Genomic DNA, 27,868 nt, shown 5'->3' with positions numbered 1-27,868 from the left:
TCAGCTTGAAGGAAGTATTAGATTCTTGTCAGCTGAATAAGACTTATATTTCAAGCAACCTACTGTTTGGCCTATTTAAATGCAGAAAGAGAAGATAACAATACTGATTTTGTACCCATGCTCCATTTTAACTACTCTTAAGTGAAATAAAAAGAAATAATGGAAAGTACAATGGACATCCTGCATTAAAAGTATCCTCTTGTCTTACTGTATTAATTCAGTTTAGTCTCACTCGACCCCTCTATTAAAACAACAGTAAAACAAACATCAAAAGAATACATGGCAGGAAGAAAGTACAGTATAAAAAAAACTAAATAATGCAGTAAAAGTGCTCAAATAAGGAGTGTTTTCATTTTTTCTCTTTTTTTCCATCATATGAGGCAGACCTTTTTTTTAATTTGTTTTTAACTGTGTCCTCTAGGATCTGGTTTTGGGAAAAGAGGGGAGTGGGAACGTGAAAAAGCGGCAAAGGAGGAGTTGAAAGATTGAGGCTGACAGATGGCCCGGTCAGTTGTTGTTAAGGTTTCGGGCCCTCGGTGTCAATGTGGTTTCCTGACCCCGTCAGCTCCTGTTGGCCGTACTTCCTCAAACCTTCTCTTCCTCCTCAGCAGCCGACAATGGAAATTTAACCCAGGCTGGTGATGTTAGCCCTGCCACCCGGTGGTGCCACAATACGCTGGGTGTTCCGACGAGGAATGTTGTCATCAACCTGAGCACCTGTGTGATCAAATGGAAAGTCAGCTTTTCTAGGTTATACTTATTCTGCGGTGTAAGTATAATTAGGAAACAGCAAATATACCAGGAGCTAGTTAGCTTGTTTGTCATCGAGCTAGATTGGTTGCCTACTAAAAAGAAACACATTTGAAAGAAAAGTTCTACATTTTGGGAGATGTGCTTATTCACTTTCTTGCTAGAGGAAGATTAAAAATACAGTAGCATGACGCTACAGTACAACCAGTAGGCAGCCTAAAGACTGGACGTAGAAGGAAACAGCTAACTTTGTTTTGTCTTAAGGTTAAAAAAATCTCTCTAACAGCACCTTTAAAGCTCATCAATGAACATGTCATGTGAATATATCTTCTCCAGGGCTGAGGGTTTCATGCATTATACTTATAAGCCTAGCATTAGAGCATATTAGAAATTATTAGTCATGATGAACATTGTTTCGTGTGTTGTTCCTTGCCAAATCAGACTACAACTTTTCTAATTATTTTTTTTCAACCTTTCAACTTCCAAGACCTAGAAACAGACTTATTTAATATTTCACAGAAATTCTGACAATTAAATGTAATTTTTACTTGGCAGAAAGAAGTGAAAAATAGGTTTTATATTGTCACATTCCCTTTCAATGTTCTAAATACATAGGTTGCACAGAAATTTAAAAGGCCTCAATGAGTGAGTCTGACTCTGGTTATCGAGAGCAAAGTAAAATTCCCCTAAAACTTAATTATCCATTCAATTTGTAACTGGCATCAAGAAATAAAGGAACAAGGAACAATAGTTATGTAATAAAGTCACTACTAACCGGATAGGCTGAAGCCAGATTGGTGCAAATTACGGACGGGCTGGCTCGGCTGCTTGGCAGGTGAGGTCTTCGCAGAGGAGGCAGGGGTCATAGTTTTAGGGGTGACTGACACCTCACAGACTGGACCATCATACAGTCCCCTGGGTACACCCCTGAGCTCAGCCAGCTGCATTTCGGGAAACACAACAGTCAAGGCAACGAAAACCACAGATGGTGAAAAATAACAAGGAATTATATCACCCCATAACAAAGATGCAGGCGTGTTTCAGGCCAATTTGTAACTAGTTGCATCATTCCTCCAGATTTCCAAGAAACAATCACCACAATAAAAATAGTGCACTGTTTGAGTGGTGGCTTCAAAGCTGCATATTTTGACCTTTACCATCCCAATCAATGTTTTGATTAAAACCGTTTATTACAGCAAGAAAACAAACACCAGTTTCATTAAACCTAGACTGTGCTTTGTAGATGCATCATACATGTTTTTCTCTTAATCAGACCAGTGGTGGCTGAGAGATACCAGGTTTTAAACAAGGCTGAATAAAATGTCACTTTTCTCCAACAATAGTCATGACTTCACTATACAAAACTGACAAAATCTTCTTTAATGAATTGAACAAAAAATATTTTACAAAAGCAGTAGTACTGTACCCTGCTGCGAGCTTTTATCCTCTTGTAGACATAGTCAGGGAAAGGTTTACGAGCCACATAGCGTCCAGAGCCCTCGGTGGTATGGAGGTTTCCTTCCTCCAAGACGATCTTGCCCTGGCTGATCACCACCAGAGGCCCGCCACGCACCTCTGTGCCTTCAAAGATGTTGTATTCCACAGTCTGTAGAGGAGAGCAATGTCAGATTAATCAAAAATGAAAAAGAGAATCAATTGAACCTTAGTTTTCCTTTTTTCAAGTTTTTTTTCTTCTTCTTTTTTTTTACAATCGATCATGAAAACCTTGTTTATACGCATACAGACTCTACTATTCAATGTCAATATCTAATTTCTGGCAAACAAAATGGATGACATAAAACTCAAGCTGGTTCAATGTTCTGCAGACATTGAACTCCTTATGGTTCAGTGTAGGCCATCTTACCTGCCTAGGGAGTTCATGGCCATTACCATCACCCCTGTGGACATTCCCACACAGGCTAACATTAAGCAGCTGGACTATATTTGCACAATTTGCACAATCAGCTTTTAAATCCAGTGACAGCTAGGCCTATAGGACTGCCAGGGCCAACCTCAACAAGTGCATCACACCAGCCAAGCTCAGCTACACCACAATTATTGAGGACCACTTCTCTAATAATGCTGAACCTCAACACATGTGGCAAGGTATTCAAGCCATAACTGTCTATAAAAGCTCTAACAGCTGTCCCCCTAGACCACAATCCCTCCCCAGTGAGCTCAACGATTTTTATGCTTGGTTGGACATGGATATTTTGGAGCCAGCTCCCAAAACCCTGACTGCTCCAGAAGACCAGGTGCTCACTCCATCCATTGCTGTTTTCAGAGGATCATCACTACGCATAGTGAGCACAAAATGCTGCTGGCCCAGAAGGCATAACTGGTGGGGTTGTCTAGGAATGTGCTAACCAGCTGCCTGATGTATTCACTGTGCTATTCAACCTGTCACTTTCCCAGTCCTTAGTTCCCACATAAATCAAAACATTTACTGTAATCTCTGTCCCCAAACATTCCTCAGTTAAATTTATAGAACTACTGGCCCAATGCACTAGCCCCCATTGCCATGAAGTGATTCGATTGACTGGCTCATGGCTCATATAACCCCCAAACTCTTGACCAACACCAGTTTGCCAGAAGTCCCAAAAGATCTGTTGAGGATACTATCTCCACCTTACAGGGCTGTGGCAGGGCCTCCACTATTCCCTTTTCACCCATGACTACCTGCCAATCCATTCTTCTAACATCATTATCAAATTTGCAGATGACACAACAGTTGTGGGCCGAATGACCAATAATGATGACACAGCCTACAGGGACGAGGTGGAGCAGCTGACATCATAGTGCTGCTTAAGTAACCTCATCATGTCTAAATGACAAAAGAACTGATTATAGATTTCAGGAAGGCTAAAAGCTGCAGACTCTCCCCTATCTATATCAACAGGGCTGAGGTAGAGCATTTCTCCAGTTTTAAATTCCCAGGAGTCTCCAAGGATCTCTGAGGAGTTCACCTAGACAAACTATGTTTAAAAAGGCTCAACAACACATCTAATCCTTGAGTAGGCTGACAAGTCTGTCAACCAAGATCATCTTTTACTGCAGGACCTCAGTGTACACTACAAATCTCAGTGTAGTTTGGCAATTGTAGAATAGCTGACCCTGCAGTGGGTGGTCAAGCCTGCCCAACACATCATGGACACCCATCTCCTAGCCATACAGGACATCTATAACATACAATATGCCTGTGTAGAAGTGTGTGCATCAGCAGAGTCCCTACTCACCCCAACCATGGACTGTTCATATATACATACAAACACACTCACAGCCTTGCTTAGATACACATGTGCCCTGGCTATGTCTAATGACAATAAAATGTAACTGAATTGAATTTCTTAATAAAAACATGAGTAATTTCACTTTACACATGTGATCAGTTCACATGATATGAGTAGCATCCTGGATCAAATTCTGGCACTCAGATTTACATCCTCAGCCTGTGGTCTAGCTCATGTTTGGTGCATTATGAGCAGCCTTACAATCTTGGCTGCATGCCGTGGCTGCTGCAGAATCAGAGGACAGACTGTCTGGCTTTTTCACACACTTATCACTGGTGAGATCTGTGTAAGGTCATAGTTTGTGTTAAAACAAAGGTCTCCAATACAGATTTAAAAAAAAAACATGTAGAGCCTGTTTACACATGCCATTACCTTTCCTGATGGATGTTTTATAGTCACCATGGGTGGCAGCACTGCTGGATAACAACAGTGAGTGGGGAAATAGGGACAACACAGAAGAGGAGTATGTAGAAAGTTAATAATCTTGGCTGTAATAAGTGGTTGTCAGATAAGCCTATTGCCCCCACCCTAATTTTATGCACATGCCAAAAATGTTGTCATTCATTGACTGAGACAGTGTTATGTTTGGAAGTAATCTAAACATAGCAACATTAAAGTTAAAAAAAACTTATATGGATGTCAAAGGTATCTGTGTGTGTGTGTGTACATGTGTGTTATTTCTAGTTTGTGTTTTAAACATTTGAAACGGGAGAAGTTCTCGTCTGACAACCAGCAGCTGTGTTTCTGTGATGCTTTATTACAGCTGCTTGTACTTCCTGACACAAATGTCGATATATTAAATCATCACAAAAATACCTTCAAAGCAGAGATACAATGATTCATCTTCTCCAGCCAATTTTCCCCTATCATAAGGATGACGTAACTATGTAGCACATGCCATAAGTGGGAATGTTGCTGCTTTAGTTCAGAGATTTATGAAAATCTCACTCAGTCTTTATCTGAAAAATTGCCAGTGTGTGATGTTGAGTGATGTTGACGGACTCCAGTTTGTGTTCACACGTAATGCCACCATGTAAAATTGCCAGAACATTTATGGAATAAAATGCACTTGTGAAAGAAGCTTAACTGATTTAACCCACGCTAAGTTAAAAGTGCTCCTCTTTGCAAAGCTAATCATTGGGGGGGAAACAACTGATGTGACAGAGGCCTCAGTTCTCAGTCCAGAAGAGGAAGAAATAGTGTCATTTGAATGGTTCGGGTGTTGGGGTGTGTGCGTGTGTGTATGGACAGGGAGGGTGGAGAGGTTGCTGTGTGACCAATTTGGAAGCCATATGACTGTTTTCTCCTGAAACCTACAGAAGCTAAGGCTGAGGTCATGGCAATCTGGTGGACTCTGAGAGGCTGGAATGAGATCACCGGTAGGCTGGGCTACACACATTCACTCCAAATGAGCAGTTTCTCCCATGAACATTAGTCCGTCACTTTCTGACCAAGCGGAATAAAAAGAAACCAAAGAACATGACGGGTTTATATAAACAGATTCCAAGAACATACACATCAATAGTCTCTATGTCTCCTTCCACACACACACACACATACACACACGCCATGATCTGCCTGCTAACAATCAGAAACGATATGTTCCAGTCCTCTGGCAGATTTTAGAGATGACATCACTCCCCCGACGCTGTGTGAGGCCCACACCCTGTTCAGCAGTCAAATGGCCATAAAAACAGTCATCTCACAGAACAGAAAAGTGGACCAATAAACCAGCTGCTCTGGCTGCCATCAGTACCATAAACTGGATTATTATTAATTACACCTATCACATTGTAGAATCTTAAGTGTTTTTTCTATAGTTTGTTTAACCTCATCGAGTCATATCTCATTTAGAAACACAAGCTTGCTTAGTATTTTTAAAAGGAGGAATGTTACCTCAAACTCCATGTTTATATTATATGTTTATATTAAAAGGATGTGTCCATATACTACTTGAATACAGAATCTTAAAGCCACTATGTGTGGAATTTAAAACATTTCTGGCTTTGGCCCCTACCTGTGATATTAAAAAGACATCGTGACAGCCAGCAATAACATAAACATAATACATATAGTGGATTTGACATTTGAACACGAAAAGGCCTCATTCATATCGAGATGTAAATACGTTTTAGTTATAAAGTTATAAACAAAGTTTATACCGAGTTGTGGCTCTTGGCAGAGATAATCTTTGTGATGTCTGGGTCCCACAGCACCAGGTCAGCATCTGAACCCACAGCAATACGACCCTTGCGGGGGTACAGGTTGAAGATCTTAGCGGCGTTGGTGCTGGTCACAGACACAAACTGGTTTTCATCCATCTTACCCGTCACCTGAAATAAAGTAGAGCTCAGAGTGAGAGTAGTACAGGGGTGCTGTCTGTCTTTTATTTAGTCTCACTTGTCTGTAAATTTGATCCTCTCTGTGCCATTTCTTTTCTTACATATTTATTCAGTCTTTCTTGCACAGTGTGGACTATTGTCTGTTTTACTGTTACATGATTTTGCATACATGAGTTGTTATACTGGATATACCTTTTTGCTTTCTGTTTATTGCCATAATTTTTTCATGTAGATGTAACTATTTTTGTGACAAATATAAAGTATGTTTTTCTAATTAAATTTGCCTTTTAAAATCTGGTTAAAAATAGGACTCCATTATACACCCAGCATTGCTTTTAGAGTGCAAGGCTAGGCTTCACTTTCAGCTAAATGCTAACATCAGAATGCTAACATGCTCACAGTGACAATACTGTCATGCTGAAGTTAAAAGGTAACATTTACCAGGTTCACCATCTGAGTTTATTCTGTTTGCATGCTAACAGATGATGAAGGGAATAGCATTTGTTTTGCAGCTGTTTGGTTATAAACCAAAGTGCTGAGCTAATTGGAACCTTGACCTGATGATGGCGCTAGATGAAAAGTGACGAGATCAGCAAAGTTATTAGGACTGATCCTCTAGGGTCTTGAATATCTGTAGGAAATTACACAACAATCCATCCAACAGTTATTGCTAAGATATTTCAATGAAAACCAAAAATATGATTAAAGCCAGGACTAAAACAGATGCTTATTATTCTATTCAGAAATACTTTCTCAACTTATTTTCACAATATACTGTATACATAAATATCATTACATAAAATTACATATACCATGATAGATGATTTTATCCATATTGCCCACCCTTAGTTCACTTTATAAATATACATACCACACACTTGTCCCAGATGACGGACATCCTCTCCTCAGTGCCATTGACGCCTTCAGGAATCAAGCTGAAGTCATCTTTGCCCACAGCACGCTGAGCGGTGTTGAAGGGACAGTGTGCACTTCCTGTCACCTGCAGGTCACCACTATAGAAAAGGTCAAGGAGTAAAAAGAGGTTAGAAGGGATATAGTGTCACAAAAAATAAGTGTAACACAAAGTTCAACTGTTGTCATTATATTTCTCACTTTGTTGAATGTTTGGATCTTCTTCTTACCAGGAGAGCAGGGAGTTGAGATAGTCCGGTGTGGTTGGGTCGGGGCTCAGGGGAGGGGAGGTGACGAAAGCAGCTGCCTTGGCCCAGTTCTTGCTCCAGTAGTGTGAGCCGTCTGTTCCCAAACTTGCAGTGATTGGCTCTCCATAGACCACAGTACCTGAAAGTCCAGAACCATTATAACAGCAGGTACTACACTCCTGGAGATTGTTACATGTCATGTCATGTATACCATTGCAATGTTTACACATCCACACACCTTCTCCTGTTTGTCTCTGTTTTAATGTTTTAACTGAAATGTAAAATATACATATTGTACATTTGATTGGAACTGAGTATTTCAAGTGATTTTAAGTAAGTGGAAACTCTCTGGTCCGAAAGTACTGTATAATTGTAAAAATCCACAAATGAAGCACTTGTGGAAAAGATAATAGAAGCTGATCTGTCTGTGGTTTTTAGTTTTTGGAAAAGATCCGTTCAAATGGTGACAAACTGTGCAGAAATCGTTTTTAATTAGCTCAAGATCGGATGAATATTCTTCGGAGTATCACCTTTCTTCCTGGCTAGAGCGATGACATCAGCAGCACTTTTGCTCATCACCTTGGTGATGTACAGAGGGCAGTTGGTCTGATTCGCCACAGTCACAGAGCGGTTCACAGCCTCAGCCTCCACCTGGAAAAAAAACAGAAGATTTTTATGAGTAATCAAGTGGGACCAGAGTATGGAGAGGAATGAAATTACATCACTGACCACCACATGTCCATCATTTCACTCCTCTACCTACCAATATTATCACGCCAGCTCTTCCTGTTCTTGCAGTGCTGTCAAAAATCATCTTTCATATCAAATTTCAAATTTCACGTGATCATGTGAAGATTTAACATTTTTGGGAAGGGGTTGTACATGATTACATAAAACCTTAAGTTGATTTATAATAGAGAAATGTTTGTATTAAAGGAAGAATTTTTTTTTTGGGGAAATACCCAAATTTGCTTCTTTGCCCAAAAAAAAAAAAAAAAAGCAGCAAAGAAGCTTCTTTCCCGAAATATCTATTACTTTAAGTGCCCTGATTTAATTTTCTTAATGTCTGTTTTCCATCCATAGCAACAAACATATGGTAAGGTACTAAGAACACCATGGCAACTTATGTGATGGCAGAATTGTGATTTCTCATCTGTAATTTCATTTGGATCATATTTGCCTTTTTTTTCTTTTGGCACATTGCATATCCTTTTTTTGCCCAAGGTCTTTAATAACCAATTTATAAAATCACTTAAAACTGACTGAGTTTGAATTATAATTTCACTAACCTGAGCAGGAGGGAAAATTTTACTGCTTTCTGTCTGCTGGGCACTGAGAAATCATTTAATATTTTAACTTACGGTTATAATAACTACTAGAAGAAGAAGAAGGAACCGTTAAAGGAGAAAAAGAGAAGTAAGTTTTAGCAATGCAACACAATGTGCTTGCAGTCATACATATGGCAACTGTCCAGAGGCAAAATCTCATTCTGTACTTTGTTTACACATCTGGATATTTATGAGTAACAACACTGATTTATGCAAAGGATGTGCTCTTATCTGTATTGGCTCTGTGGATCATCATAGGATATTCATATTGCATATATGAATGATGAGTGTGAGGAGGATGTTTGCAAAGGCAGTTAGACTCCCACAGCTCAAAATATGCTAAAAATCTTTCTTACCTCCTCAGGGCGGCTCAGCACATGTCCCTCAGGGCCAGTGATCCCCTGCTCCAGGATACGACGCTGCTCCTATATACACACACGGTCATGAACACACACACACACACACACACACACACACACACACACACACACACACACACACACACACACAGACAAACCATATGCAAGGGTGAGATGTTGAGTCATGTGCAGGTGCACACATGTCCCACATGACCAGTCTTGGCTATAAAAACCAAGCATGACCATGACCTCTATGAATATTCATCCTCATCTGTTGGCTATTAAAAGCATATTGAACATTTCATCGTGACTGTGGACAAACTGATGCGTCACAGCTATTGAGAGACTTTTGAAAGTGAAGACAGGCTGTCAGCCTTTGTTCTGGATAATCATCCTCAGACTTGGGCTCATTACGAAGTGAAGTGTCGTACCTCAGCTACAATGTCTCCATTCTCAGCGTGAACCTGGGCGATGGCTCCTAGATCGCGGATCACACTGAACACCTCGTACACCTGCAGCAAAGAAGAGGAGAGAGTTATAGTACAAATCAGATGCACAAATTCAACTTTTTTACATCCATAAAAATCTTGAATTCTACTCTTTCTGTCTCGTATTGCACGCCTTGTGACTGATGAGCTTTGGTTCGGAGAAAAAAGGACATAACTATCTTTTTTCTTTTATTTCTGACATGTTAAAAGTACATTTTTTCAGAAGGCTTGTATCCAGTAGGTGGTCAGCATGAAGAGTAGTAAAAGCCTGTATTAGGCCTATATATTAAAGACCTATATTTAATCCAGGCAGGGTTGCAGAAAGACATCTGATCACCATCTCTGGCTATTTTATGAGAAAACATTTGAGGTGTGTGTGTGTGTGTGTGTGTGTGTGTTTTTTTTTTTTTTTAAAGAAGATTATTGCATACCTTTGTCTTTTTTCTTACTGGCAATGAAACACAATGTCAGACACCAACTAAAATGTCTTCAGTGAAAATATTCTTTTCATACTGAAAACACAGCTGATTAAGTTACAACCTGACGTCACTGTGAAACATTTAGTCAAATCAATCATGTCAAAACACATAAAGTTTGTTATTTTGTTAAACCATATTTTTTTGTAGCTTATCCTGGGAAGTTTCTGCTTGCTGGGATTTATAGATTTAAATGTTTTCTGCAGAGCAATGGTCTGCTGGAAGAAGCTGCTTTTTGCTGTACTGTCTTTAAGATTAAATCAACTGTTGACCAACTACTTTTCTTTCCTAATTTTTATTACAGTAATGTATAAGATATTTAAAACAATTCATCATTTAATCAGCTCTAAGGCTGCCACTCACTTTTTTTATTATAAATTGAATGTATTTTTTTGATTAATCAATATTTTAAAAAATCCAGGTCAATGTTTGCCAGAGTCCAAGATGACACCTTAAAATTAGAGCCCCACCTATGTATTGGTGAACAAATATTACCAATATGACACCATCAGACATGTGCTGATATTGTTTTAAAGATATATATGGAGCATTTTACTGTTTCAGAATACTGATGTCATTTTTATACAAATTAAGTTTATTCTTAAACTGTAAATTATCACAGCCTCCATTACTTATTGCTGTCACAAGTGTTTAGTAACCAGATTTGAGGGGGGGGGGGGGGGATTTATCTACATTTTCTGTATATATAAGATTATCGGCCGATATATATAGATTCCATGAGAGACTGACTGATGAATACTTTCATCATCCCAGATCATCTTTAAGAATTTCGGTATTGGCATCAGCCCCAAAAGTCCAGTATTGGCCAGGCCCTACTTAAAATTGCTTGTTTTGTACAAGCAACTGTCTTAAGTCTACAGATTGATTTAAAACAGAGAAAAGCAGCAAATCCTCACACTTGAAAGGCCTTCTTGTCAATAGATTTTCTGCCGGTTGGTCAATCAATTCATTGACTAATCTTTTTTAGCACAAATAAACTCTTTCTCGAGTATTGGCACCCGACAATGGACACTGCAGTGACAGTCAGACCTGTAGTGTCTACACTAATTCTCTAGTTATGTTCTGCATTAGATTAGAGATGTTACGTCCCCCCCCCCAAAAAAAAGTTAAATCAACCCGACTATAATCATAACCTCAATGAGTCTGAATACTTTTATGCTGAAACATACAATGCCCCTGAATTTCCCACAGTGAGTCTGCGAGTCTCCCTCCAGCAGATTGTTGAAGCAACACAATGACTTCTCTGACTGAAGGAAAACCGACATGTTGAATGAGTCATCATCTTCCAGCTGCCAAACATGCAACAATAAAGTGCCGTCAAAGTTTGACATGGGAGAGAATTCCTCACGCAGGTGCAAAGACCGGCGTGGATCTTTGTCAAAACAGCTTTCAAGTGGGATTAATTCATTTCTACCACTAGTCAGAGAAAGACTTGGACGGAGATGCGGCTTTCATTATCCGTTCAGTCTCCCAAGAGAAACACGCAGCCAATCAGTACGAAGGGATTCCTCGCCAAGACAAACACTCTCACACTGTAACTCACACAGTTGGCTTGTAAGAGCCAAACACATGGCTGAGATATGACTTGAGATATCTTATTACTATGTGAATCTTATTGTAGACTACTTAAATCTATCTCTGCTTGTTCCAGAACATATGTATATAGAAAAAGTGCTTTTCTAGTCTTCCGTGCTTTACGCTTTTTAACACAGTTGTGAATCATCCTGGCTGAGCATGAAGGCGAAAGCAAACAAATATGATTTAGTTGTTTTTCTTTGGTTAATCCGATGAATGCCTCTGCAGTAAACAGCTTAATCCTCTGTCTGCGGATTCATTTGTGTGCGGTCATGTCATATATCTACAAATCAAAGATAATATTTGGCCAACCACAGTTGAAATACATCACTGAGATAATGTGCAGCAATAAGCTTCATGTTAAAAGTTCAGTCATCCAGCTCACATTCAGTAAAGCCCAGTTCAGTCACCTCGATAAGGCCTGTCTGGGTCACTGTTGCATCCAAATTGGACCACGGCATCCAAGATACAGTATGTGATTTGTGATTTGATCTTTATTATAACATTTTTAAAAAGGCATGACAGAGAATGAAGAGTAAGAAGCCCAACCTGAGCGTCAGTGAGCTGGAAAATATCCTTATAAGCCAGATAGACCAGGAAAGAGTTGACACCTGAAAAACACAAAATGTCACTGTAACACGAGAGAAAAAGACATTTAAAGGAGAAAAAGAAAAAATCATGAAATGTTACAGACTAAGTTGATAATTATGTGAAGAGAAAACAAACTGAGAAGCATATTTAGATTATTCCAAGAGCTTGTGTGGTCTGTTGATGTATAGATCGTGCTGTCAATTCTGTATTAAAGCTGCACAAAACTATTTTTTTGACAAAATCACAAAGCTTGGTCACATTGAAGCATTCACTAACTGAGATTTAGCAAGTTGGTTAATTGGTCTCTTATATTGTAGGGTGTAGCACACAGCAGCCTCTAGAGGTCACTAGTGGGGCTTTTAGTCTTTTTCTCTATTGTCCCATTGGGATACTTTGAAAAAAAAGAAGTTTGTTACACATTTAGCATCATGTGTGAAGTTTCATGATATTTAATGCTGGTTTGGTCGTACCATGATCCTTCACGAGCGCTTCCATCTCCTCCTGGATGCCTCTGTGCCACTCAGTGATGTCGATATGCAGCGAGTAGTCGCAGCAGGACTTGCTGTCGGCCCACTCACGCCACTGCTCGAAGGCAGAGATGAGGCTGGAGCCTGGCTCAGGTACCACATGGTCAACTGAACACACACACACACGCACACACACACATACACATGGTCAAACACAAGTACTAGACCCTGTTATCTTATATTTAATATTATGGTATCCAGATCTGGTGTGTCTCTGAGACAGATTGTAGGTCACACATGTGTTCCATGTTCTAAAATTAGTCTCAAGTGAGCATTTTCATATTGTCCTCAATGAAAAGAAGCAGATATGTGACTCCCGTCTGCATTCAAACCTGAACCTTGAAAACAAAAACATCTACTTGTGGTTTCTACCAGACAAAGATGTTCATATGGACTCAAGATGTTCTTTTGAAGATGTTACTCTTCAGCACTTTCAGACGAGTACAAGAACATAATGATTTACATCTACTGATGCAGTGGGAACCAATAATGAAGTGCTTCTTCAATGCATAAAGGGACACTCAGCTACTCATTTAAGGACTGATTTATGCCATACTACACATGTTATTATGTGTTACTTGAGGGCCCAGATCCTTGAATTAAGATACAGAGTGCAACCCAGCACCAGACCTCTCCAACCCTGTGCGTGGGTGTGAGTGCAACTGTCCGTGTTTAGCCTAAGATGATAATGACACTCAGGGCAAGTTTGTTTAGCTGTGAAGGAGAAGAGAACCCAGCTGCTGAGTCAGCAGAGGGAGGGCCAGTGTTAGAAAGGGAGCTTTCATTTAACCTTGTTATCTTTACTGTCTTCAATCTATTTAAGACAACATAAAAATAAAATGAAGCCACTGTTAGGGTGGTTTAAAAAAGTATATGTAAGAGCTAACAGACAAGAATTTGGGGATTGTGACTCAAAGAGGGAACACAGTGGAATATGTGGTCAACACACAAAAAAACAGTGACTAATCCATGAAAGAGGAAGTAAATTCTCCTCTTGGCTCAGTTGGTCAAGCAGTCAGCACCGCGAGTCCTCAGAGCAGATGGACTGTTTTATATTTTGGCTCTGTCATGAAAAGACCTGGCACCCTTCCTGTTCCCATTAAGATATTTTCAATTAAGCCCAATTAGTGAATGAAGAGTCACTATGGGGAAAGATGCACTGTAAGCACCACAGTCAGCTTCATGAACAGAAAGGACTAGAAGGAAACTGACACGTCAATGCGCAGATGATCAATTGATCACAAACAGCAGGACCTTCATGGTAAATGACTTACTGATCATCGTGGTGCCTCCTGCCAGAGCCGCCTTGGTGCCCTGGTAGAAATCATCAGCAGCTATCATGCCTCGATCGGGCATCTGGAAACGCGTGTGCACATCGATGCCACCGGGCATCAACATGCGACCGTGGGCGTCGATGGTTTTTACCCCACCGGGCACGATGAGGTTTTCCCCAATTTGTCTGAGGAGGACAACATCAGTCATTATATGACAGAGAAAAGTTCAAACTGTATATTCAAAGCTGAAAAAGACATCAAGTGAATATTGAAGAGGTTTTTTTAAAGTATCAGTATCTTGCTCTTCCTTCATTTAATGTTAATTTTCCCCAAAAGGGGGATCAGTGTTCTGGACTTGGGTCTTTTATTTAGCTGTCGACCCAGGTGGTTTTCAAACTACGGTTCCAGATGTCAGCATTTGTTTTTTTTCAGTAATTCAAATTCTGGTGCAACGCTGGTTCACAGCTGTTTTGCCAATTGGAAAAACAATGGAGCCAATCAGGGCTTTGTATCCTGGAGTTGAAGACACAGAACACAGGTTCCTGGTTGGGCGAAATAATCATGAAACCATGAACACTATGTCAGACTGAATAATGATGTGAAAACAAGATAGAAATTGACTCTGATTATCAGTATAGTAGATTTATTGTCTAGAATTCAATATTTTCTGAGGTTTAATTGACAAACATAAAATAAATAAGAAAAAATATCCAAAAAAACATATAAAATAAACACAAGTTACACAAATGATTGTTTATCATCCGCCTGAAATACTTTGGCTGTGTTATTTAAAGGTGCAGCGTGTAGAATTTAGTGGCATCTAGTTGAATAGGCTTTGTAGATATGGGATATAATATTCATAAGTATGTTTTAATTAATGTATAATCCCATTAAAATAATTGTTTTCATTACCTTAGAATGAGCCCTTTATCTCTACATAGAGAGAGGGTCCTCTTCCACTAAGCAGGCTATGTTTCTATGGTAGCCCAGAACAGACAAACCAAACACTGACTCTAGAGAGGGCCTTTCATGTTTTTTTTTGCAACTTCCGCGGCCACCATAGATTCCCCTTAATGCTCGGAAAAGGAGGGTTACAGCCTGCCACTAAATCCTACACACTGGTCCTTTAACAAAACGCTAACATCCAGACATTACAATACAATACTAATACATTCAATTTACATTAAATACAACAAACGTGGTGTTAAAATAAAAGTCAAACAAAGATATATATTATTTTATAAAAGACTGAGCTAAAAAACACTGAATTAATTAATAAATTAAGAAATGCCCCCTGTTTCATATAGAGGCATTCTCCTTTTTTACTTGATTTCATTCTGGTGTCTTATGGGATTTATGGTTGAATAACAGGAGTGTGCTTGATTGAGATAAGATTTTTTTTTCCCTTTCCTTGTAATGTTTGTCACTTTGAAAACTACTTTCTTTTCACTACTGTACCTAATTTCACATATAGATTCTTTATTTTTATACATAAAGAGAGAAAAGGCAGACACCAGCATTACATTATAACACTGTATAAACAAAGTAAAGAAAAACCACTTGATTCAACTTTGAGGACAAAGCACTTAAACTCACTTGATGACTCCATCCTCCATATAGATGTCAGCACAGAAGGACTGGTCATCGTTCACAATCTTCGCTCCTTTGATCAGGAGACGGTCGCTCTGGAAGACAATAAAGATGATAAGTCAGCGTGCGTTTAAGTTTCACGACATGTAAAAACTTTCAAGATTTCATCAGGTAAAGCAGGGGGGAAGCAGACACTGTAGATCTGAACACACACAAAACTGATCTGAGATTTTAAAGACGCCCATAAAAACGGGCTTACAAGGGTGAGTATCCGATTTGGCTCGATTGGATGTGAGATTAAGTGCGTTTGATGAAAGACATTTTGGAAAATGTCACATAAAACAGTAGATTGGCACTCGCAACAAAACATAAATACTCCGGAGCAGCCTCTACTTGGCCTTTTTAGGATTCATCCTGATAAGAAGCGCATGGCTGTGTAGTATCTTACAACTGACACTGGCTTTCCTCACACACACACACACACACATATATATACAAATACCCACTAAACGCACAGTACACACTCTTAATTCTATAATACATGGAGATACAGGGAGAGACAGGCGATGACACAGAGAACAGAGAGCTGTGATGTTTGGATTAGCACCATGTTTCTGTGTGGATGTTTTAACAATGACGCTTTTTATGATGTTGAGAGGAGGATCTAGAGGAAGGCTGATTAAAAAAGATGCACAGAGACAGGACGGAGAAGCCGGGAGGGGAGGGAAGGAGTGGAATAGGAACAAAGGAAGGAGATACAACAGAGTTTGGAATACAAACAGTGTCAAAGTGCATCAGTGCAATTTTACAAAACATCTGGCTCCACATGTTGGATAGTATTCATAAGCCTTGTTTCCCTGTTTAACTCACATTTGACTTATCGCTTCAGGAGAATATAAATTTATTGCAATCCTAATGAAATCAATGAAAAGGTCACAAATAAATAAATATTATCACACATAGTTATATTTATTCATTAATTTATATTTTTATTGCACTATCTTGATAAATGACTACATATTTTTTGTAATTTACTGCAAGTGATTTAAGTGCAGACAGGTGCAAAAAAAATGTTTAAAGGTCTCTTAGATCATTATTTTTATTTCTGGAAGAAAGAAAAGATAAAAACTAACAGAGATAAATCATCTTTTTTGTGTGTGTGAAACTTGGATGACCCAGTAAAACTACCATGATTCACTTTACTGTTTCAAGTGTTTCTCTTCACACTTTTAAATGTTTCCAGTTGTGTGTTTCGGTTAACTTTACCACTCTCTGCCTTTGACTTTCTAACCTTTTAGTTCCATATACAAAAACACACTAACAAACCATCACAAACTCCCTTGTTAGTTATCTATCAATGGAGGCACGGACTCTTTAACACATGTTCAGTTTAGAGAAAACTGTCAGTACTATAAATGTTTATTGGTTAGTAAATGCAGCAGTTTAATGGTGTGGTTCTGCAGATACACAACCAAAATGTAAACAACCATGATCTGTATTTGGCCAGCATGGAACATTTTGTCTGTTTACAGTATTACATGGAGCTAATCAATGTAGATGCACAGTGGTACCATATCAGAAATTTGATCTCTCTGGCCCGAATTTTCCCCTGGGATAGATCAGTCTAATAATTTAACCTGATCTCCATGAGTAATATTCTAGGTGCTCTTGTTCAGGCAGGCTCAGCATGTCTCACAGCAGACAACAGAAAGAGTAAATGTTCATCCCAGCTCCTTTTGCTGGTGGTTGATTCCCGCACTGCTTGGATCACAAAATTAGGGGAAGAATTCAGGGGGGAAACAATGAGGACAGCAGCCCTCCTGCCGACACACCCCTCTGTCCTCCTCATGTGGTCGAACTGTTGCCATAACAGACATGAGAGAGGACCAATCAGGCTGCAGAGTGTGTAATCAATCATCCACGCCTGCCGCTGTGCCACTTGTCTCTGTGCAGGGGAGAGGAGAAGGAGGAGGAGGAGAAGGAGAAGAAGGGGGTTGGGGGGTTCTGCCACCTCCACAACCTCCCGCCCTGAGCCCCCCTTTCACCCCTTCCGTCCCTCCCTCGAGTCACCCCGTCGGCTCGGGCCCTCTGTCCAAAAAGGGAGTGGCAGCTCTGGTCACAAGGACTCCAGCATCCACCGGCTAACAAAGGCTGCTCTGTTCGAGACGCTGCCGCTAGCTGCCGCCCAGCCAGCAGCTCAAGGCCCCGAGCACAACTGTTTGTCTGCTAAAGGATCCCAGTCAGACCCCGCCCTGCATCTGAACCAGCACAACAGCTCCAATACTTCATGTTTTTCTATTTTTCAAGTCTCATATTTTAATAATCAGAGTTTTCTGCCACAGATGTAGAAGAAATAAAAACTTTATTGGTGCAGGACCAAGGAGCAGGTGGAATTTTCCAAAATATGACAAGAAATCACATTTGAAATATTATCTATCTGTTTTAGGTATTACTGTTTGGTTTTTATAGTTTTTTTAAATTTATGAAAATTTTAAAAACAAATCAGGTTCCAGCTTCTCAAATGTGCTGCTTTTACTCTGTTTGGTATTACTGAATATCTTTGAGGTTTGAACTGTTCACACACAACCAACAGCAGGAAGGTTACACATTTTTCACAATTTTCTGACATTTGATAGACTAAATAATCTGTTATAAAAATAATTGGCAGATATAAATGAATAGTTGCAGCAGAAATGTTAATCTTTTGAAGCCTAGAACTATTGATTTATCAGGTAATGTGATTAGACATGAGTAGGTCATATCCACCCAAAGCTTTTATATTGCTATTTTAGATATATTTAAGAATCCAGTTTGAGCAGTGAAGTGTTAAAGGTACACTCCAGCAATTTAGGATTACACTTCTACAAAACTGGGGGACCTACAACGAGCAGGTTAAAAAAAAGAATGGTCAAAATCAAAGCAGGAGAGCAAAAATATCCTGACTTTTAATCTCTATAATGAGTAAAACTCAAAAACACTGGATCCTACATTTCCCACAATGCAGCATATTTTATTATATCCTTCCTGCCTCCTAAACACCCATTTATTTCAAGCTCCAAACCAGCTCCAGTTTGTAACAGAGGTTTTCTGTTAAAAATAATCTAGCCCAAACTGAGTTTTAAAAAATAAATAACTAAAAATAACCCAGATGACATCATCGGGGTTATATTTCAGACTTTGGAAAGCTTCCTCCAGAGCAACACAACTGTTTTCATATGTTGTGTAAGGCTCCTTGTGACGAGTACACTGAGCCTTGTGTGTAAAAATCTGTGGAGTGTGCCTTTAAGTTGCACTTCAAAAAGATCTGTAACTGGTTTTAATTCTATTTTGAAAGTGAAAGCGTTTCTTAGTTGAAATATAACATAGTCGCAGCTCTGTTTCAGCCCATGACACATTCAGCTTAAGACAATAAATGTATCTTATCTTATGTGATCTATACAGTAACCAGACTAATACATACGCAACATGCAGGACGCCACATAAAGCCACATCCTCCTTGTGTTTAGAGAAAAACTGATACTGTTGGCAGCCTTACACTCGTGTCTTTTCAGTGAAGAGGAGGAAAGACACACAAGCAGCGCACAGTCTAACAGTACAAACACACTTGAAGACTTCTGCTGACTGCAGCAGGTCTGGAAAATGCTTTGCAGTTGTCATCTGAAAGGTGTGGCGACGCTCTGACAGAACTAATGCAAATAGATCATGTGGTAATCTGCGATGTATGTGGGGCAGACTGCTCTGGTGGAGAGACTGGCCTCGCTCCAACCCACTGCTGGCCTGCTCTCATCCCAACAACTGCTTTGAAATATGCCGTTACATCATGTGCCTCATCACGACTGTCATTATCACATTACTTACTGGAGTTCTCGAGACAACGCTCCGATTTTCACAAAGACTTGAATCTGCATGAGTCTAGGCTGAGAGGCAAATTTTTTTTTTTCGAACATAAATTATCTTTTTTCGGAAAAAGGGGGCTAGCTTTCAGGTGACCCGGTGGAGCAGATGTAGATGATTCTGACACATTAAAAAGTTTAATTGTCTTTTAAAGGAGAACTATTAGAATCCAGGCTTGTATAATTATGTAATTGTGTTGGAGCTCGCAGGGGTTGGAGAATGTGGTTGATTGTACTGGATGTGTGCCAAACATGACAGTGACCTTCTCTTCATGGGAACCTCTCGCAGCCTCACAAACAGGATATGGACACGGCTCAATGGGTTCACTGTTACTGAACTGCTGTGTTTTCATTCCACACCACAATCCTCAACCTTGCTTATGTATATACCATACCAGCAACCTGCTGTTCGACTAGCGTAGCGCATGACGGTCCAAGTTTTGAACATATTTGAACAATGTATAACACTTAACATGCCATCTCCACCTCCTCCACCTACATTTCATCTCCAAGAAAACATCCCGCATTTTTCAAAAAACTGGGGGAGGCACTCAAAGGACATAGAAGCATTGCGGCAGGGGAGGACCGTGGAGAGGAAATCAAATGGAATGAATCTGCTTTGAACAATAAACAAACAAAGAGCGCTTTGATGCTAGCAAGGCTATTAAAATGTTGGTTAAATGATTTATTTGGAAATGTACAGGTTAAAAAAAGATCATCTGACTTCTCAACTTCCATCCTAATGATGTCATTTCAACACAATCAATTTGGCTTGTTTCATGGTTGATTCCATGTCTGATAGGAAGGTAACTGAGTTATAGGGGATAGTGGGCATGAATGTACTGTATTTATGCTTTCAAAAAGGTGCATGACAGAGAAAAATGTTTAAATCCTCTGCATTAATTTTATTTTTGACCACTTGGGGGCAGCAAAACAAGCTATTAACACAGCATTGACATATTATTACTATAAAATTGATGTTCCCTAACCCTAATCCAACCCTAACACTAACTTGAACCCTTCACATCTGACCCATTGTAAACTTATAAATATTCATTACATCAGTTTTAAAGAGACATATTAGTATTTTTGTTTAGTTAGTGCTGAACATGAGAAACAGACTACTGATAATGGAGTGTGGGAGTATAGATTACTTCTCTGTTGCAGCCCAACAGATCAATCTGTTGTTTCATGTGACACGATCATTATTAAAAACACATTATGTGCCGCAGCATCAGGTGAAAACTAAAACCCTCCACAGGAGAAAAGATGTGCTTGCAGCCTGAAAGGACTTTAGTTTCATGAAATCAGGACAAAATCAACTCAGGCGTTGTGAAAACGTCTGCTAGTGTTACCCGGCAACGCCATGTGTTGTTGTCCAAATGGAAAATATCCTGGGAACATTTGTGAAGTCAGGTGGAGAATGCTGCCAGGTCAGACATTCAGCACTATGATTTATGTGTGTCCTGGTTTATTCAAAAACCAGCCTGCAACCAAAATCACGTTCAGACATGCGCTGTAAAAACACATGTGGGCTATTATAGATTTAAAATACAATGCTTGCCCTTTCGAAAGCTGGTTAAACAAGAATTGATGTAATGAGGTAAATGTGTAACTTAACATCTTGTCTGGCAATACAAATACCACACACACTGTTTGTTTATTAATAGGATATTAAGAGCTTGGATGGACATAACCCTTTTGTATTGATTAACATCAGATACATACACAGTTTTCAGAGGATGAAGAATTAACTTAAATTTTCTCATTGAAGAAATCACCTAAATTCTCACCCTGTGATTTTCTTAGACTGCAAAAATCCCCTTAAACCTTCTCTTCGACTAACAAATGAACCTGAATTTTTTTTATCTATGAAAATTCACTTAAATTATTTATGTGACTGCAAAAGTGACCTTTAAACTGTCTTTTTGACTGAAAAATTAACATAAATAATTCATTTATTTATGAAAATGCACTTAAATTCTCTCTGTGACTGTGATAAAATGACCTTTAACGCTCTCTTCAACTGAAAACCTCCACTCATTGAGCTCCTTCTGCAGTCGAGGACATAGTACAACCAGAGGCACTGTGGTCCTGTTACAAACTTCACTCAACAATCTTCTCCTTTGTTCAGGTGCTGATAATGTGCACACACACACACACACACACACACACAAACACAAACACACACACTGCATATTTCCTCTGATGCCTGGCTTCATGAATGGGGGAAATTCAGGATTACATTGACAAAACGAGGCTGGGTGGGTGGATGATTGGAGAGCAGCGTGCTGTGTGTGATGTAGAAACAGACAGTCCCATGCTGCTGTGCACTGAGATAAAACAGCATGAACAAGTTGAAGCGACCTTAACCGTGACTGCACACACACTGAGATGCCAACGGAAACAACTCCTGTACTACAGGTATACTAGCAGACCGCCTAATGATCTCTCATCTACTGAGGATTGTAGCCACACAGAAGTTAATCCAGGGCAGTCTTATTATAGCACCAGTCTATTTTTACCTTCCCTTAACATGGACATTAGAGGTGGCTTCACTTCACTAAAACACCATGTTTGTTCTCCATTTTTACTTGGCTTTCATCTATATTTATATCCTTCACTGTGCTGCAGAGAAAACTGCTCTCCTGTGGGGCAAAAATAACTTTGACTTGACTAAAGCGCTGAAAGCATCAGACAATTCATCGAGAGAAAAATCTCACATCGCGTTACACGACATAAACGAGAAATGACTTCATCGTTAAAGTAATTTATTGAGCAAAATCATCGACACAGCTTTCCCACATGTGAAGCTTTTCTCCATGTTTTCTGTGTTGTGTGGTTTGCGGCTGCTGCTAACATTATGATTAATCACTCTGATATTTTTTGAATTAAACGAGCTGTTGTTCCATCTCCGAAATGTCAAATAAAATTGTGAAAAATGCACATCACATGTTCCTAACCCAGAATCCAACGTGTCGTCTCCCATTTATTGTTCTGCTTAACTGAAAGTTCAAAGCCTAATTCGATTAATCAAATCAAAGAGGAAAAAACGTTTAATGTGCACATCTGAGAAGCCATAGTAAGTAGATGTGTGGACTTTTTTACATTTAACTTAGATTAATGGCTTAAATAACTCATTCATGATTAAAATGATTGATTAATTGATTATTTGACTAATCACTTAAGCATTAAACCTATAAGCTACACATATTTGGCTGTTTGTCAGACAAAATAAATGTCATCTTGAGCTCTGGGATGCATTTCTTAGCTATTTTTTTACATTTTAAAGACTAAATGATGCATTAATCATCTGTTGCACCCATTTCTAAATCTGCATTTGTTTAAGTCATACACCTTTAAAGTCTACTCCTGCCGCATGAATCTAAAATCACAAAGAGGCATGAGTCAAAGAGAAGCTCCAATCCCAGGTGGTGAACTCGCGGAGGCTCATTCATATTTGATGAGAGCTGCTTTAAGTACTTCCCTGCCTGTGCAGCTGACCCAACTCCATCTGGCTACGACAGACCACTCAGCTCTCACTGTTACCGACATCGGTGCTCCACCCTGAAGACCGACGAGCAAGTAAGGCGGGTTAATCATTTAAATTCAGCATTATATATACTAATCTAAACTCTAAATTTGATTGGTTTGTGCAGGGAGATACACAGAGTTCCTTTGTCACTGCCGCAGCCTTTCCTGTTTAGTTTTTATTGAATTTAACCTCATTCATTTCCTCTGCTGCTTCTGTTTGGTTTTTAATATGCTCATCCATTATCCACTCTTCACAGTGACGCCTGTTCAGTGGAGCAGGCCGGCAGTTACAGAAATATTTTTGTTACCTGAAATACACAGGACTGAGAGCCAGGACTAGCTGGGAAAGTCAAATCCATGAAGTCAGTGAGACACAGATACAGTCTCATGCAACATATTTATCACGCTCCTCCCTGATATGGAAGTATACAACTGTATGACTGAGATACTGTATAAAGAGAAGCGTCTATGCCCTAAGCTTTTAAGGAACATATATAATTTAGAGACATGAATGAATTCTGCCTCTGACCCATTTCTTTTTTTCATGCAAGGTTTAAGAATAGGAAGTCTTTCCTTTTCTGTCCCATCTAATCGCTGTTGGAACTAGAAAACCGACTAATCCTCTGATCTCTCCACCAACTGGCTGCTGTGTCTCAAGCGCTTTCAAAAGAAGCTTAGGAGGAAACATATCCACCTGAGAGCTTGTCTGTTTTCACCAAAGACAGCTTGATACCAACACAGTCCAAAATATGCTTTGAATCATCACCAGAAAGTCAAATCTGACAAGCAGTGCCAGTCATAAGCTGTTTGACCAACAGTCCAAAACACAAAGATGATCAATTTATACTGACATAAAACAGGAAAAAGCAGCAAATCCTCACATATAAGAAGCTAGAAACACAATATGTTTGATTAAACACTTTAAAACAAGATTGATTGCCTAATTTGTTATCAATTAATGTTGGGTCAATCGATTAATCAATCAATCAATTAATCTTTTCAGCAGTAGTCCACAGTGTGTGCTCAGAGACGTTTCCTATTTTTTTATACTTGTGCAGATTAATATATCACATGAACGTAATTTCATTTTCTGTTTCAGATCTGATTCTAGGCAACAAATCAGCTTGTTTGACACACAAAGTGCACAAAGTGTTGTGATTTAAACCAGGAAGTATGGTCAACACTGAGGTCATTTCGGACGTGGTTTTCTTTGGCTGCACCGTCTGCATGATGTCCTCGAGCTGCGGAACGGACACAGGTGAAGCCTCTGGATGTGTTTAAATTTTTATATGAATGAGAATGACTTTGGGATTTCCTACCTAGCAGCCACCACCCCACCCATATCATCCCAGTGTCTTGATGTTAGCTTCTTTGTTGCAGCCTCTTCACACTCAGTTTTCCAAAATGACTTTTGACTGAGCTGATTTACAAGTTAATGTCAGGTCAAGCTCTGCCTTAGGGGGCCATCTGACCCTTCCCCTGTTCCTGGTGAGCCCTTTGAATAATAAGTATAAGACAAATGATATCTAGAGTAGTAATGGATCTGTTCATCTGCACAAAGCATTCCCCTCATAACTACAATGAAAACCTAAAATAAGACCACACACAGCTCTATCCATATGTCTTTTTTCTCTGCATGCCATTTTTTGATATTTTAACCCAATTATTTCACTTCACCCAATCAGAATAAAAGACAGTGACCTCTTTGCTGATCAGCTCTGCCTATATGCACACTCCCGTCATTACACAGCTGAGAGAGAAACATGGAAGGAAATAGGACCCACTGTCCCCTCCCTTCCCCTGACTCCCCTCCCTTCCCCTCCCTATTCTCTACTTTCCATGGAGGCACCACCATCCCTGCAGCTCTGCTGTGATTTCAGGGAAATAATCTGCCCACGGTGACACCATTCACGTGCCTTTAACTGCTCTGCGCGCGCTCTAAAAAAAATACAATTTAAAAAAATCGAAAGCTGTTTTTCCCAAAGTTGAAAAAAAAGGCGTCCGGGTAGTGAGCGTAACACAGCGGATGCGGGGAGGCATTTACCCCCACCAGTTGGTGTGCATTGATACCCGGCTACCAGACACACCGTCTGTAACAAAGACCACCGGCGTGAAATCTCTACTGTCATGCAAAGCACGGCACACAAAGAATGGCACACTGAATGTAAAGCTGCAACACAAATAAAGACTATCAGACCAAATGTCAGCTCAGTTTTATCCAGAGATGAGCACTTGTCGCAAAGATGCTGTTAAAAAAAATCACATTTTCAACCTCACCACGCGATATGTGGCCTGATCCATTGATCGATCCTAACGTGCGCTTAGTCTCAATACATTTCAGTCTCACAATAAATCCCGAATGCATATGCAGAATGCATTTAAAGAAAAGCCAACCCGGTGCAGTCCTATCCTTCACGTCTGAGCGCAGGTTTTGTGTCTCGGAGCGCAGCGGCTCAGGGACCATGCTGCTCCGGTGACATCCTGCGCCCACACCCGCAGGCCCACACCACCGAACACCGGACACCAGACCGGATTTACTCTCAGCTACTTCAACATCAAAAGTGTCCCAACACTCACTGTGATGCGGGGGATGTTCTTCTTGCCCTGATAGCCAGACATCTTCACCGGTGGTTTCGTTTCGCGCTGCGCCTTGGACCGCTATCTGTGCAACGGGATGTGCGGATTACTGCTGGTCGCCGGGTTGAAACGAGGATGAGGATGATGATGATGATGAAGAAGAGGGGGGACGAGCAGCCGGGATGGTCGCAGTGGATCCTTGGGAGGCCACGGATTTGAAGAAAAGAAAAAAAAACACCCCAAACTAGCTCAACTCCGGATCGCGTCCTGGCAGCCTCCCGGTCTCCGCCGATGCACCAAACCTTTCCTTCCCAGACGGAGTCAGACAAGAGGGGAGGGAGGGACCAGGGCCGAGCCTCTTCCACATAAAAGAACCCCACGGAGCATGCGCAAAGCCTCGCCCTGCTCCATTGACAGGAGAGAGCCAGTAATGCCATCAATTGCTCTCCTTGGATTAAGGGAAGGCAGAGAGAGCAGCCTGCAAACATCCACCCGAGCGAACAAATGAAGGCTGCAAGAAAGACCCAGCAGCCATCTTAACTCAAGTCACCCAGTCTGTGTGTGTGTGTGTGTGTGTGTGTGACAGAGAGTGTGTGTGTGTCAGAGTGTGAAATCCTCTGAAACAGCTGAGCTCAGCCTGTACACAGAGTGACACACTAACTACACCTGTTTCCAGCTCAAATCAGCTTCAGTCAGTCTTGTTAATGGAGATTTAAAGTGTCCCAAGATAGTTTCAAGATGTCATGAAACACTTAGTGACACTTGTTGGGAGCAGGAAAGACAGGGAGTGTAGAAAAGTGGAACAAGTGAAATGATATAAGGAGATGATGGGATTATATCTTTACCACCAATGGAAGAAAATAAACTGATTTGCATAGCAGCTAATCTTTAATATGTTGGATTATATGTTATGTATATGTTTGTTTGTGGTGTAAAGTCACATGCAACACTGAGCAGTATTAATATGATTTAAAGGTTGTATTTTAGGAGGAAATCCTGGTTACCAATGGATACGTTTATGTGTTTATCCTTTTCTTCCATTCATGAATGCTTAACAAAAATCTGATTACATGTGCTAGGTGGCTATATATTTATATACCATGCTAAGGTTAGCCTATCATTGCAGATAATACACGTGGGTTTATACTGCAGTGTTAGGCCTGAGCTGGGGGTCTACACACCTACAACATGGACATATATGTGAATACTACAAAATATTAAAGTCATTTGTTACTTATTTACTACTTATTTTATATAATTACACATATAAACTGTTCATGTATTTATATTTAACTGTGTTTATTTCTCAGAGATTGTGTAAAAATGATGTACAGTATATAATATATGTGGTGGTATGTGCTGTATATGAGTATATACATTGTTTTTTACATTTTTATTTTCATGCTATTCTATTGTTTTTTCAATTGAGTGTTTTCTGTGTGGTTTTTGTCCCTTATACAAGGCAAAATCAATCAAATATTACTCTATTTTTCTTAAATGACTTACATTGCTGGAAATACAGTTAATATCTGATACTGATACCCAATTTCAGCTTCACTTCACTTCAGAGAGAATGAAATGAAATGAATGCTCAAAAGGCCTGATATCCACTTCTAAATCATAATGCAATAATAGTTTCATGTTGAGAAATGAATAGTATTTTTTGTTAGCTGTTCTATATAAAGCAAGAAGTTATCAAAGGTTCATCCATTATCTAAAATGTAGATCTCTGCAGTCTGCTAATGTCATTTGCAGTGAGCTAAGATGCTGGCTAGCTTCAAACATCCCATCATTTAATATGTGTTTTATATGAATACAAAGCAACTAATGAATTCATTCTGTTTATCCTTATATCAGAGAAGCAGAGCTAGTATACATGTAAGAACTATTCAGATATAGGAGGTAATAGTGAGTCAGTATAGAGTGGATTGTGTGGCCTAATGCTTCCTGTCAATATGTAATATGATACCAACGGTCGACACCACTACCCAAAGCTTTTAACAGAATCCGAGGTGCTTAAATATTAAGATAAAGATGTACGGGTACTATTAGTGCCACATCCACAGTAAAACCTGGAGAACAACTTAGTGAGT

The 27,868-nt window shown here is 39.7% G+C and overlaps 1 protein-coding gene across 1 annotated transcript; it reads right to left on the bottom strand.

Moving 5' to 3' along the window:
* dpysl2b (dihydropyrimidinase like 2b) lies at positions 1 to 26,051 on the bottom strand. The gene is made up of 14 exons (XM_053340483.1): positions 25,776 to 26,051; positions 15,778 to 15,866; positions 14,182 to 14,366; positions 12,851 to 13,015; positions 12,339 to 12,400; positions 9,661 to 9,741; positions 9,227 to 9,295; positions 8,073 to 8,193; positions 7,525 to 7,681; positions 7,254 to 7,395; positions 6,203 to 6,373; positions 2,177 to 2,356; positions 1,526 to 1,691; positions 1 to 717 (listed from the first exon to the last, which is right to left on the bottom strand). Exons 1-14 carry the CDS (start codon positions 25,815 to 25,817, stop codon positions 626 to 628), a joined length of 1,722 nt encoding a protein of 573 aa, XP_053196458.1. The 5' UTR covers positions 25,818 to 26,051; the 3' UTR covers positions 1 to 625.
* Between the last annotated feature and the right edge of the window lie 1,817 nt (positions 26,052 to 27,868).

This window comes from Scomber japonicus, chromosome 19 (genome assembly GCF_027409825.1).
Source record: "Scomber japonicus isolate fScoJap1 chromosome 19, fScoJap1.pri, whole genome shotgun sequence".
NCBI lineage: Eukaryota > Metazoa > Chordata > Actinopteri > Scombriformes > Scombridae > Scomber > Scomber japonicus.
This window is presented reverse-complemented; position numbering and strand designations above follow the sequence as displayed.